The 14,309-nt window shown below is 41.4% G+C and overlaps 1 protein-coding gene across 2 annotated transcripts in view; it reads left to right on the top strand.

Annotated features, from left to right (window-relative positions):
- LOC110529112 (SH3 and PX domain-containing protein 2A) overlaps window positions 1-14,309 on the top strand; it is a 95,335-nt gene that overhangs the window by 3,448 nt on the left and 77,578 nt on the right. For both annotated transcript variants that reach the window (XM_021611240.2, XM_021611249.2), the window contains exons 2-5: window positions 959-1,039; window positions 9,242-9,317; window positions 9,995-10,071; window positions 11,372-11,463. In XM_021611240.2, coding sequence (XP_021466915.1) covers window positions 959-1,039; window positions 9,242-9,317; window positions 9,995-10,071; window positions 11,372-11,463 — 326 coding nt within the window. The remainder of the gene's footprint in view (window positions 1-958; window positions 1,040-9,241; window positions 9,318-9,994; window positions 10,072-11,371; window positions 11,464-14,309) is intronic.

Genomic DNA, 14,309 nt, shown 5'->3' on the forward strand with positions numbered 1-14,309 from the left:
TGGTCAGGGCGGCATCATGTTATGAGTATGATTGCCATCGGCAAGGACTAGGGAGTTTTTTAGGATAAAAATAAACAGAGTAGAGCTAAGCACAGGCAAAATCCTTGAGGGATGTGGCTCAGTCTGCTTTCCAACAGACACTGGGAGACAAATTCACCTTTTCAGCAGGATAATAACCTAAAACACAAGGGCCAAATATACAATGGATTTGCTTACCAAGACAATTTTGAATGTTCCTGAGTGGCCTAGTTACAGTTTTGATGTAAATCGGCATGAAAATCTATGGCAAGACTTGAAAATGGCTGTCTAGCAATGATCAACAACCAACTTGACAGAGCTTGAAGAATTGTAAAAATAATAATGTGCAAATATTGTACAATCTAGGTGTGCAAAGCTCTTGGGCCTACCCAGAAAGACACAGCTGTAATCAGTTGCAAAGGTGATTCTAACATGCTGTATATGTATATATATTTTTTGCCTTTACCTCCCTTCTCACCTCATTTGCTCACATCGTATATAGACTTGTTTATACTGTATTATTGACTGTATGTTTGTTTTACTCCATGTGTAACTCTGTGTCGTTGTATCTGTCGAACTGCTTTGCTTTATCTTGGCCAGGTCGCAATTGTAAATGAGAACTTGTTCTCAACTTCCCTACCTGGTTAAATAAAGGTGAAATAAATAAATATTCGCTCACGGGTGTGAATACTTATGTTAATGAGATATTTCTGTATTTCATTTTCAATAAATTTGCTAACATTTCTTAAAACTGGTTTTGACTTAGTCATTATGGGGTATTGTGTCTAGATGGGTGAAAAAAAGTAGTATATTTTGAGTTCAGGCTAACACAACAAAATGTGGAATAAATCAACGGGTATGAATACTTTCTGAAGGCACTGTATATGTCTGACGTATGTGACTTTGTTAATGAATCTTCCTTGTTTGTTTTCTTCTGTAGGCATACCTCATCAATGTCACATACTCTGACTCCACCTCTCATGTCATCTATAGGAGATACAGCAAATTCTTTGATCTCCAGGTAAAAGTATATATTTTTTCCTTTGGCTGATATCACCATAGCACAATGATATAGAACCATGTTCCAGTATCTGTTTGATCATGCACTCAATCATCTTAAACTTATACTAATGTAAACGTGTATTTAAAACGGTCAATCTGTATGTTTTAACATCTATTTGTCTTTCCATGTATACATTTCCTCACTCACTTTTCCCCAACCCTGGATTTCCTGTCAAACTGACCTGCTGCCCTCTGAATGGGCAATAATACTCATGATCTATTAGAATAGGTTGCAAAAGACATTGCTATGAGGTTCTCTATGAGATTACATTAACATGAACTTTGAGTGTTGGACGTCTGGGGCTCAGTGGGGAGTCAAACCTCAATGCTCTGTGTGTTCCCCACAAAATAATGTTTCAATCAGGGGAAGCCCCAACTGAAAAGCCCCATTGAAGACCACTGGTGCCTGGCGGAAGTAGGGAAAATCCCATTCACCCATGCAGTCTAGTGGTGAGAGGAAAAAATGACCTCAGACTAAAAGATTGGATATGGGGTGAAGTTGCCCCTTTATTGGTTGGAGGGACACCAATGCCCTCGAGGGAAACTTCTTGAGCTGCTGATGCCAGACTTTCCAATTGAAACCCACTGAAGATGCATGAATGTAGGGAGGCCACAGCTCTGAACAGTGTGGGTTCAGACTGTACTGCAGGTCTCGTGACTGTTGAAGTCGGACCCTTGTCTGTTCCAGGGACCCTTGCTCTGTTTGATGGAAGTGGAGCATATCCCCCGTCTCTGTAAACATGAGTCTTTTCCAGAGACCCCTTCTCCTGGCTCTTGCTCAGTTTCAGTGTCTGTAAGGCACAAAGGTCAACACCTGCCCACACAGAGAATGGGGAGGGATACTGCCTTTTACTAGTCCTCAGTCATACAGTATGGTCCATTAGTCAGTTAGGGTGTTGTTCAGCCCTTGTATTGTTATCTACTGACTGAAAGCATATGATGTATCATTTACCATAATGTGGGACCATGTACAGGAAGAAGGGCAGACTCATTGGTCGATCCAGGAAATTGATTCATAGTTATAACATTAGTAACATGGTTAGTTATCTTTATCAATGTCTCCAAGTCCTCATCTGAACAATGTTTTGTATTTTTGTGGAAGCAATTTAGTTTAGCACTTGATTATATTGTAGCCCAATTTGAGAGTGACCGGGCCAGTGGGCTTTGTGACCTGCTTGGAGGTATAGGATCCAGCTGAGGAGATGACAGGCTTCAATCCCAAGATGCACTGAGTGGAAATAAAGGGGAAGTCAAGATCAGGAAGGAGGGGTGGGGGAAGGATGGAGGGAGGGATGGCCATTGGGGAGTGAAATGACCACCAAACATGATGAGGGTGAACGATAAGAGTGGCTTTTCCTGTACTACATGTTGGATATAGTAATGAATCCTTCCCGCTTGCTCTAGATTGTAGATACTCAAACACAGTTTCTCGCTGTGTTTTAGTGATGCGTATATTTCCAATAGTTTTAGATTTTTCAACATACATCATCTAAGATTATGACGTTTCACTGTACTTCATTGTCAAAAATTATTCATTTTCTAGCAGTAGTTAGTTTGATCCACTCCTTCATTCCTCTCTGTTCTATGAAGTCCTCTAGTGGCTTCTATTCTTGTTTTAAGCTAAGTAGACACAAAGCCTGTCTGTGTGTGTTAGTGTTTGTGCCTGGTGCCAACAGACACTTACAGTTCATCTGAGGCTCAGCTCTGTTCTCTGTCCTTTCAGCACAATCACACACTCAGTTCGAAGCTGGCAGGGAAAAGGAACGTGCTTTGCACTCTCTGGCTCGCCAAGGGATCATATGCATGATTTTGTATGAAAGAATGAAATCTGAGATTAAAATGGTGGTTGGTGTACACAGTTGTAACATAAAGCCGGACATGCATTTTCATGGGTTTATGAAATTGCCTCTCATAGTTGTTTGTCCTTGAAATTCAGTAGCTCTTGATAGCTAGATGTGTAGTATTGTTAGCAAGTGTTCACTAGCTTAGTTTGTAATTTGTCTGTTAGATAAACCATCACCCTTCTTCCAAGGGATACTTTAAGTACACTTGCTCCTTGTTTTGCCAGCCTCTCTAGCACACTCATCAGCTCTAGTGATTTCTCCTCAGGGATGCAATCACTATAAACTATTATTTTCCATCCAGTTCACTCTTTCATATTCAGCTGATTTCACAGTATATAATTTGTGGAGTGTAAAAACACATGATTAATCTACACATTTCTTACCAGTTCCTGAGATTTAGCTCAATAATGGCTTTAATTTTGTTGGGTGTAAAAATGTTACAGAGCTTGTGTTCCTACAACATCATCTCTGGTGTGTATGTCTGAGAGAAATGTTTTCACCCACACATTTCATTTTGAACTAAGCAGAAATTATCCCGAACAGAGTTTCTACCCTCAAAGAGAAATGATCTTCCCCGCTCCACACCCTTGGACCACAGAGGACATAACACAGAGGTCATGACATTCCACTGGGCGATTGTGGCGTGTGCAAGTTGGCCCGTTTCCCTTCACTCTCCGCTCGGATGGAAACTCCTCTAAAGGTCCCTTAGTCACTTTATTTTTGGGTTCAGGACTTGGACCAGAATCAGAACGGCATCTCTGTCTGCACTGTAATTTGTCTGCTGCCCTGGTTTCCTACTGAAATAAGCAGGCTCCGTAACAAGTTTGTTCACTTTTAAAACTCTTATCCAAAATCCTACGAGCTTTGATGTCATTTTTAGTGTGAAAGTATTAATCATGAAACCCTGAGTAAAGCAATGGAAGGCAGCATCAATAAACTGTTGAGATATTGATCAGTCCTAAGTGTGCTAGCCATCATCTGTAATTGGTCAAGGATGCAGTGGCGTGTTCAGTACATTTTGAATGAGGTGGCCAATGTGGGGCACAGACCCAGTTTAGGGGAGGCCATAACATTTTGATCCTTAATCGATTTAAAAAAAACAAAAATTATAGTGGTTAAACGCATTAAATGCTTCAACTTACAGTATGTTTGGTACATTTTCCTGTTCCCCAATTAAAATATGTATTCCAAAAGTAGTGTTTTATATTTAGCCTAACCTTAAGATTTCTTAGTTAATGCCTAAACTTAACCCTTACCTTAAAAGTTATGAGTTAACATCTAAACTTCACCTTAAACACTTTGAAATGTGATGTTTGGAACTTTGACATTTGAGAAACGTGAATGAACATCTAATTCTGACGTGAGACGGCGAAAGCTAGTTGCTATTACAAACGCAAAGTGTCATGACATTCAGCCTAAAAAGTGGCGTGTATTCATGGATGCCAAGGGAAGCCGTGCTGCCCCAAAAATGTTAGCAATAAAAAAACTTAGTACAAAATTATTTTATCATTCATGTCTATCCTTGTTTCCAAATGTTCCTTCAATTCGCAAGAGGCTTAATCTATTTCACCAGAGAAAGTATCTGAGCAAGGCAAACAGCGCCCCTCTGTCTTAGTATCTGCAGCCCATCTATCTGATACTGTCTTGCCAAAAAGAGTATGACATGCCATGTGATGTTTGGCCAGACCGCATCAGATACATGGGCTACTCATACTAAGACAGAGGGACGCTGTTTCGCTTGCTCTGATGCTTTCTCCGGTGAGATTGAGTCTTGCTGTCGGTGCACGTCTTGGTAAAAATGATCAATATATTCAGAGAGAACCTATCAGATCTCAGAATTTCTGCTGTGGCCATCCCCTGGATATGCCACTGCAAGGGCATACAATCGGAATCATAGGAGTACTGTGTACCAAGACATCCAACCAGAACCAGAACAAATAGCAGGCCAAACTATCCCTCTCAGCACTGCCTGGACTGTGCAAAAATGCAAATGCTTTCCGTTTGAGTTATATTAGGTTTTATTTTCATTGTTTTGTGTAGAGTAATGACATGAAAACAGATTTGCCTCTCTGTCTTTTCATTTCTCTGTTGTGAAGTTACATGCAGTAAATAAATGTACTGTTGATGCTAGAACACAACCACTGCATGGAATTCAGTTGGCTTCCCACTCAAACATTCTTCCACCCTCTTTCTGTCTGAGAGCTGAACAACACTCACTGTCTCCTTTTTGTCTCCCTCCTATTCCTCTCTTCGTGTTCTGTTTATGTATGTCTGTGCTTCAGGAATACTTTTTATAGTATAGCAATCTGAAATATACTTGAAGCATAGTCACTGACTTTTTGGCAATCTTTTCAGTTAGGGAGTAATGTAAAAGATAGCTGTTAGAATTTTTTTGTTTGTTGTAATGTTTTCCCCCTTCTCCCAATTTCTTGATTACGATCTTGTCTCATGAAGGTCGAGTCATGCGTCCTCCGAAACAGGTGTCCGGCCTGTCACAAGGAGTTGCTAGAGTGTGATGAGCCCCCCCTCCCTCCCCTCCCCCTCGTCCAAACCCAGATGACGCTGGGCCAATTGTGCGCCGCCCTATGGCACTCCCGGTTACGGCCGGTAATGACACAGCCTGGGATCGAACCCCAGGCAGTAGATCCTAGCATCTGCATTTTAATCCGCCCCTAGGGTAGACTTGGCTGACACAGCACTTTTAACATATTAAACTGAACTGCACACTTTGGGAAAGAAACACTGTATACACAAATATAATATCTCCTGGGCAACTGACTAAAGCTGCCGTAACACAAATGTAACAGGAGAAATGCCCGCACAGGGAGTTGTGATTCCAAGCTGTTACTTTGTTTCCATGGGAATGATGGGTCTCCCACCTGTCTCGGGAAGTTTGGAGCAGATCCAGTCGTGCCTAAGAGGGATCCCATCATCACTTTGGGATTGGGAATGTTCTCTGTTTGCCAGGGATCTGTTAGAGGTGTGGAGAGAACTCTCCTAGCCTGCGGGGAGCAGGCTACTGCTATCATGTCCACCAGCGATACAGATAACATGGTACTATGAGTGTGTGGCACAATCTCAGATAAACAGTCAGATAACTAATAGGAGCTTATTGTTTATCTGACTGTGCCATACACTCAAAGTAACATGTTATCTGCATCTCTTTTGAGAAATGCAATTTTGAGAAAAGCCCAGCTTTAGTGAAGGTACAGTTGAGTACTCTGTAGACATCATAATGGCAGTGTGTAGAGTAATGACATGAAAACAGATTTGCCTCTCTGTAAGCTTATACCATATTTTGTTTCTTTGCATTGTTTTGTACGATACATTGAATCTGGTTTTAGTAGAGTTAAGTCTTTGCTTTTTTGTCAGTAGCATTTTGCCATATAAATGAAAGTTTCCCATCTTCCCATTTATATACTGTAGACAGCTCTTACTGTTCAGCTTTTCCCCCTTACCCTCAAAGGACAATATTGAGTGCTCTCCCCTTCAAAGGAAACTCCTCATTTACGGTCTCTGTTTGTTTGTGAGGGGGAAATACCAAGGTCCAAAATAGATGTAAAGTTTCATTAACAGAAGCAGAGAGAGAGAGAAAAACCACAAGAAAATAACTAAACCAACTTTAGCTGGAAAACCCTCTCAAACAACCATTCCATCCCAGACAAGTTGGCCTGGGACTCTTTGTGCACCTGGTTCTTTTGCGCCCTCTTTGGTCCACTTTGGCCCTGGCCCAGTCCCCTGGCCTAGATACATCTGTTCACAGCATCAGTCCCTCTCCAGAGCACATCTGGAACAAGGAAGAGCAGGACCACATCTGGAGCTGAGCAGGCTTGTTACTGTAGGACTCTCCCACTGCATGTGTTTACTACAGCACACTGCAGTGATTTATTAGACCAGGAAACCCGAAGCTCAGTGAGCATGACGCTAACAGATATACACTTGACACTTAAAGGGTGCAAAAGAACACACCTTTTCACACTTACCAATGCATGCACTCGTGTATTGATGCACATGACACGCTACATGAACACATGCGCTCATGAACACATGCAAGTACATATGTACACACACACACACAACCACCCAAACACACATAGGCAAACTCGCAGGCATGCATGCATTCACAGCAGAATGCATTTTTATGCGATCTCGTCATAAAAGACCACTTGATCCAGAATGACCTCTCCTTCATGCACATCTGTTGCCCTAACTCGATTTTATTATTGGGTTACTCCATTTTTAATGCACTCAGTAGCGACAATGATCATGGTTCAAGAACTGTCTCTGAAACTACAGTCGGAAGTTTACATACACTTTAGCCAAATACATTTAAACTCAGTTAAAAAAAAAAAAAATTACGATTCCTGACATTTAATCTGAGTAACAATTCCCTGTTTTAGGTCAATTAGGATCACCACTTGATTTTAAGAATGTGAAATGTCAGAATAATAGTGGAGAGAGTGATTTATTTCAGCTTTCATTTATTTCATCACACTCCCAGTGAATTTTGGCCCTTTCCCCCTGACAGAGTTGGTATAACTGAGTCGGGTTTGTAGGCCTCCTTGCTCACACATTCTTTTTCAGTTCTGCCCACAAATGTTCTATAGGATTGAAGTCAGGGCTTTGTGATGACCACTCCAATACCTTGACTTTGTTGTCCTTAAGCCATTTTGCCACAACTTTGGAAGTATGCTTGGTCATTTGGGAAGACCCAAATGGGAAGACCCATTTGCGACCAAGCTTTAACTTCCTGACTGATGTCTTGAGATGTTGCTTCAATATATCCACATAATTTTCCTCCCTCATGATGCTATCTATTTTGTGAAGTGCACCAGTCCCTCCTTCAGCAAAGTACCCCCACAACATGATGCTGCCACCCCCGTGCTTCACGGTTGGGATGGTGTTCTTCAGCTTGCAAGCGTCCCCCTTTTCCCTCCAAATATAACGAGGGTCATTATAGCCTAACATTTATATTTTTTGTTTCATCAGACCAGAGGACATTTTTCCAAAAAGTACGATCTTTGTCCCCATGTGCAGTTGCAAACCGTAGTCTGGCTTTTTTATGGCGGTTTTGGAGCAGTGACTTCTTCCTTGCTGAGCGGCCTTTCAGATTATGTCGATATAGGACTCATTTTACTGTGGATATAGATACTTTTCTACCTGTTTCATCCAGAATCTTCACAAGGTCCTTTGCTGTTGTTCTGGGATTGATTTTGCACTTTTTGCACCAAAGTACATTCATCTCTAGGAGACAGAATGCGTCTCCTTCCTGAGCGGTATAACGGCTGCGTGGTCCCATGGTGTTTATACTTGCGTACTATTGTTTGTACAGATGAACGTGGTACCTTCAGGCGTTTGGAAATTGCTCCCAAGGATGAAGCAGACTTGTGGAGGTCTACAATTGTTTTTCTGAGGTCTTGGCTGATTTCTTTTGATTTTCTCATGATGTCAAGCAGAGGCACTGAGTTTGAAGGTAGGCCTTGAAATACATCCACAGGTACACCTCCAATTGACTCAAATGTCAGTTAGCCTATCAGAAGCTTCTAAAGCCATGACATAATTTTCCAAGCTGTTTAAAGTCACATTCAACTTAGTGTATGTAAACTTCTGACCCACTGGAATTGTGATACAGTGAATTATAAGTGAAATATTCTGTCTGTAAACAATTGTTGGAAAAATTCCTTGTGTCATGCACGAAGTAGATGTCCTAGCCGACTTGCCAAAACTATAGTTTGTTAACAAGAAATTTGTGGAGTGGTTGAAAAATGAGTTTTAATGACTCCAACCTAAGTGTATGTAAACTTCCGACTTCAACTGTAGGTTTAACATGTCTAGAACACTTCATGTGGTTAGACTACCTACACTAATGCAACAGAACTGTGAGTTCTGGGGGTTGTTGTTGTGAGTGTGTTTTCAGATGACTGTGTTGAGTGATGTAAGGCTGTCTGCAGTTGAAAGTGGGCCTGTGTCTGGTACATAGTAGCTCTTCAGAGACTATGTAATTACACCCCACATTGTAGTCATTTAATTGGGAGGTCGACTGACGCGAAGAGGCCATGACCCAGTGGTTCTCCTCCTGATCTCATCTAGATTCCTCCATTTTGAGCTTCCTCCCATTTATTGCTGATAGCTAAATGGCTTTGTTTGTCACATAGCTATCAAATATACTTTATTGCCACCAGTAATTGATTTAAGTTTGAAATAGTATTGACCATAAAAAAACTACTTAGTACTTAGGACTGGATTAATTGAAAACTGTTATCCATTTGTTTAATATGACAAAAGTTAAGATGTCCTTTATTTCGCTTTAATTCCAGATGCAGATCCTGGACAAGTTCCCAGTGGAGGGAGGGCAGAATGACCCCAAAAAGAGAATAATTCCCTTCTTACCAGGTGAGCATGCCGACATGTACAGAGAACATACTGCACTCATCAACCAGTATAGCAGCATTTTAGAGGTGGGGGTTTGACAACACAATGAAACAAAATGCAATGAATCCCAAGAACACACAGAAAGGACATGTTTCTCTATCATTTTGTAACACACCACATTTCTATTCTTTCCACTGTTCCAGCTGGGTGAATAAGGCTGTGTTGTGGTTGTGGTATGGCAGTGGGAGGCTGGTAGAGAGAATCTCTCTAATCTGATAACCTCAGCATGCCCCAAAGGAGTGAAGAGTGCCATTGTCAGAGAGCTGCACCGCTCCCAAACGTCTGGATAGTGTTGTTTACACTGCCTTGTAAAACCTAGCCAGGGAGTTGGCTCTGTGCACTTAGTCACTCGAAAAGAAACAGTCCTCTTACTGTTATCACAGACAGACAGGGTAACAGAAAGACAGATACACACACACACACATTTCCCACACATATTTGACATTGGTCTTTTTCATGAAATGTTGTCTTGAGTACTACATACTATTTAGAATAGGCCTACTACATAATAGGCCAGACCTTTTTTCTTAAGGTCCACTGCTGAACGCTTGGGTCTGTGCTAATGTCATGCCACCTGGTGGTAGCTTTTAGAAACAGCACATTCAATGACAACTCAAAGTGCAAAGTCTTTTTTACAGGTAAAGTTTTATTTCGGCGAAGTCAAGTCAGAGACGTGGCTGTGAAAAGGTTGAAGCATCTTGATGACTACTGCAGAGTAAGAACAAATTATCACGTTTTTTTCTTCACAGTAATTGATGATGCACTGTTTGCTGCTTTAAAGGGATGCTTCGGGATTTTGGCAGTGACGCCCTTTATATACTTCCCCAGAGTCAGCTGTAGTCATGGATACCATTTTTATAACTCTGTCCAGTATGAAGGAAGTTAGAGGTAGTTTCTCGAGCCAATGCTAACTAGCATTAGGGTACCCATAGACTTCCAGTCATTGCGCTAACAGTAGTTAGCATTGGCTGGAGAAACTCTCTAACTTCCTTCATACTGGACAGATACAGAAAAATGGTATCCACGGAAGTAGATAAAGGGTCTCATTCCCAAGTATCCCGTTAATGTATGGCAAGAGGTCTATCTATTACTCATAACCTTCTAAGGAGCCTCATCTCACACAGTCCAGTCATTTCAAGAAATGGTTTAGATTGAATGTCTTTGTAGCATGTTTGCTGTGGTAGAGACAGGCCTCAGAAGCTATCTCCTCCACCAGCATCCACAGGAAAGTCCTGCTCTATCTTCTCTTATGTCATTTCCTTCCACGTAGTGGGTTTATATAGGAAAGGAGGGAAATAGGGGCACACAGGTCAAACACAGCATCTGTAGAACAGAATGATTCAGCAATTGAGAAGGAGAAATGAATACAGCTAGCCACCTAACCTCATTTGTTTCAGGCTTTCTGGGATCTGGGATACTTGGTGGCTTGCCAAGTGGGGCTGTAATCGCACCTATTTATTGTGGAAAAAAACTGAAACTTGTCTTGTGAGCTGAATGTAGATTCTTGTGACCCAAAGTAAAAAAAATGTAATGTTCTAAAATGATCTGTTTTACAGTATAATATAAATACTGTATGCACCTATGTCTATCATATACATCTGTTAATTGTGTATACAAACAGTAGAAGTCGTTTTCAAAGCAGACAAAGATGTAGTCCTGTCAGAGAGGATTGTGGTAGTTATCGTCCTCCATCTGTTTTCCTCTGTGTTATCCCTGCTCCGGGTTCTGATCCCTCTTCCTTCCCCTTTATCCTCTCCACTGCTGAGTAACAGGGCCTTACTGAAGTGTAAACTGTGCCGTCCACATCCGTACTATACAGGAACACACACACAGTCCTTTTGTGATGTAATGGCAGGCTTCCACATATGGAGTCAGTCAGTCGATGAAATCCAGGGTACATGTGACCACATTAGCTGATAACGTTGTCTTGATGATGTTCCATGAAGTATTGTGAATGAGCATTATACTATTTCACAATTATAATCTTTTCCATCTCCTTCCCTCTCTCCCTACAGGCCCTGATGAGGCTCCCTAACCAGATCTCCCAGAGTGAGGAGGTGCTGAGGTTCTTTGAAACCAAGGCTGAGGACCTTAACCCTCCTAAAGAGTGAGTTTAACTTATTATAATAATACATGGTTATCCCACATATTGTAATGTTTTATAGTGTGGCTATTTATCCATTTCTGTCTTTACTGTTTGGGGCTAATTACCGGTTCTTCATGTTGTACTTTTCAGCTGTACTGTAATGTATCAAACACTGCCCCCAAGTGGACTTGTTACAGTAGTACAACAACACACATGTTTCATTTAGGTTACTATGTACTAGTAGTTCATTTGCATGAGTATGATTATACCAAGTATATGTGTAATGTGTGTGTGTCAGTGTGCTAGCAGCTGGTGCAGATGTCTCTCACCCACGCTGACATGTTTTGATCTCCAAGTGACCTCATGTCACATAGATGACGGATGGTCAGCAAGGCACTGGTGTTTTATTAATGATGATACATGGGAGGTGACACCTGATCCTAGCGCAGAGCTTTTTGTTCAATGGTATTATGAGAGGGAGGTTAAGTTCAGGTCTCAGGTCAGACAAGGCATTACTATAATTAATTGATCATCCTTAGGGCTGTGACGGTCATGGAATTTTGGATGACGGTTATTGGCTAGCCACATGACCACAGTCACCATAATAACCGGTCGAATATGATTTTTTTTGATTGGTTATTAATTTATATATTTCTCCTCTCCTCCGCTAGTTGCTGCATGTGCTGCCATAGAAATAGAATAGAACCACTGCACTTTGTATACCAGGGTTGGCTGGCCTTCTCTAGTCACTCGTAGGCTCAGTCACTGGTATACTTTTATTTACAAAGCCTACCTTTTTATTTGTGCATTTTTATTGTTCAGAAATGGGGTGGGTACTCTCTTCGTTCGCTGGACTTTATCCTGCTAACTGTTCCAAATGTCTGAACTGAATTTGGTAAAAGGGCTTTTATGTACTCTGCGCCATCGTCTTGGAACACCTTACAAAATACTTTTAAACTGGAAGAACTTGTCCCGATATGGTGTTTTTAAATCACCGATGAAGGATTTTGAGGCTGATTCCCTGACCTGTCAATATTTTTAATTTGCTGTTTTATACTCTTGTGAATTCAATGGTTTTTACTAGATTACTTGTAGTTTTTCATGTTGTCTGTCTGTAATTTTTTTTTTGTAATGACTTGGTGCTGCCTATCTTGGCCAGGGCGCTCTTGAAAAAGAGATTTTAATCTCAATGAGCCCTTCCTGGTTAAATAAAAGTTAAAAAATCAATTTAAAAAAATAAAAGAATGACTAGAACGGAGGTCCACATTTCAAGTCAATTAAGGAATAATGGGTGGACTGGTGGCCATTGTGAGTGTACCCTTAGGTACAAAGCAAGAGGTAAAAGAAAGAAGTAAAAGCAGGAAGTGTACCCATCAATATTTGCTGTGATTTGTTGATTCAACTCAACTGACATTACAAAAATATATTCCATTGCATGAGCCACGTCAGTTAACATAATTTGAATAAACATTCTACATTACAGTGGAAACATTGCAAGTGTATCCATAGGTTTACCAGTCAAATTGCCAGGGTTAGAAGTTCCCAAGCCTGTTTTTATTAATTATATTTCTATGTGTGCTGCTGCTGCAGGGAGAGGGCCATTGCTTAGGCAACCAAAGACTTATTTGCTGCAACACCTTGCTTGTTTCAGCAAGGATCAACAAGGTTTCATCACGTTGTTAGGAGTACGTTACCGTCACATCTTCGGTCAGCTGTTCGCTCCTTAAAAACGGTTATGACGTTAGTCATGGCGATCTTCATCCATAACCGTCGGTTACACGGTAATATGGTAATTGTGCCAGCCCTATTCATCCTCAGATCTATACCAGTAGGCTTAGGTACTTGGTGTCAATGGACATTTGATCATTGGAAACTTACATCTGCATTTAGTTATTTTTTTCTCACCTCCTTGAGGTCATCTAGTTAATTTTAGTTCAGCTCATTTTCCTTTCTTGGAAAATGTGCAGTAAAAGCTGACATTTAACTTTGCAGCAAATGCCAAAGATGTTGGCATTTGTTTAACTGTGAATTGCCTCAAATATGTTTAACAGCATTCAGATGTATCTTCGCTGCCTCAACCAATTATTCTCTTGGTATTCTTCATGGTGGTCTCCACCTACGACAGCTACCCTCCACACACACACACGCACTCACACGATAATCCCACTTCAAAAAGTATAATCCTTCTTCAATCCCACAGATAGCCCACCACAGCTTTCCCATAATCAGTTTGGAGTAAAGGCAGGATGGTTGTCAGCGGAGCCCCTCCATACCACCCAGATCCCGGCCTGCTCCTGGGTTATAGTTCAGAGAGAGAGAGTTCTGCTCTACTGATCTATGGCTCCCTCATGGCCCCATGTTGTCTGTCACATTACAGTCAATGTTAAAATCCCTCTATGACAACCAAAGAAGATTGTTCTTATTATGTAGTTGGTAGAGAATGCACAGGCAACTGCCAAAATAAAGGAAACACCAACATAAAGTCTCTTAAAGGACGTTGGGCAACACGAGCCAGAACAGCTTCAATGCACCTTGGCATAGATTCTACAAGTGTCTGGAACCCTATTGGAGGGATGCGACACCATTCTTTTATGATAAATTCCATCATTTGGTGCTTTGTTGATGGTGGTGGAAAACGCTGTCTCAGCCCCCGCTCCAGAATTGGCTTGAGATCTGGTGACTGAGACAGCCATGGCATGTGGTTTACATCGTTTTCATGCTCATCAAACCATTCAGTGACCACTCTTGCCCTGTGGAGGGGGCATTGTCATCCTATGGGGGCATAGTCTTGCTAGCAAAAATAATGGCCTGCACAGCATTTTTATACATGACCCTAACGGCCCTGCTACACTGCAGCCATCGGGCGT

The sequence above is a fragment of the Oncorhynchus mykiss genome, chromosome 1, assembly GCF_013265735.2.
Source record: "Oncorhynchus mykiss isolate Arlee chromosome 1, USDA_OmykA_1.1, whole genome shotgun sequence".
NCBI classification, from domain to species: Eukaryota; Metazoa; Chordata; class Actinopteri; order Salmoniformes; family Salmonidae; genus Oncorhynchus; species Oncorhynchus mykiss.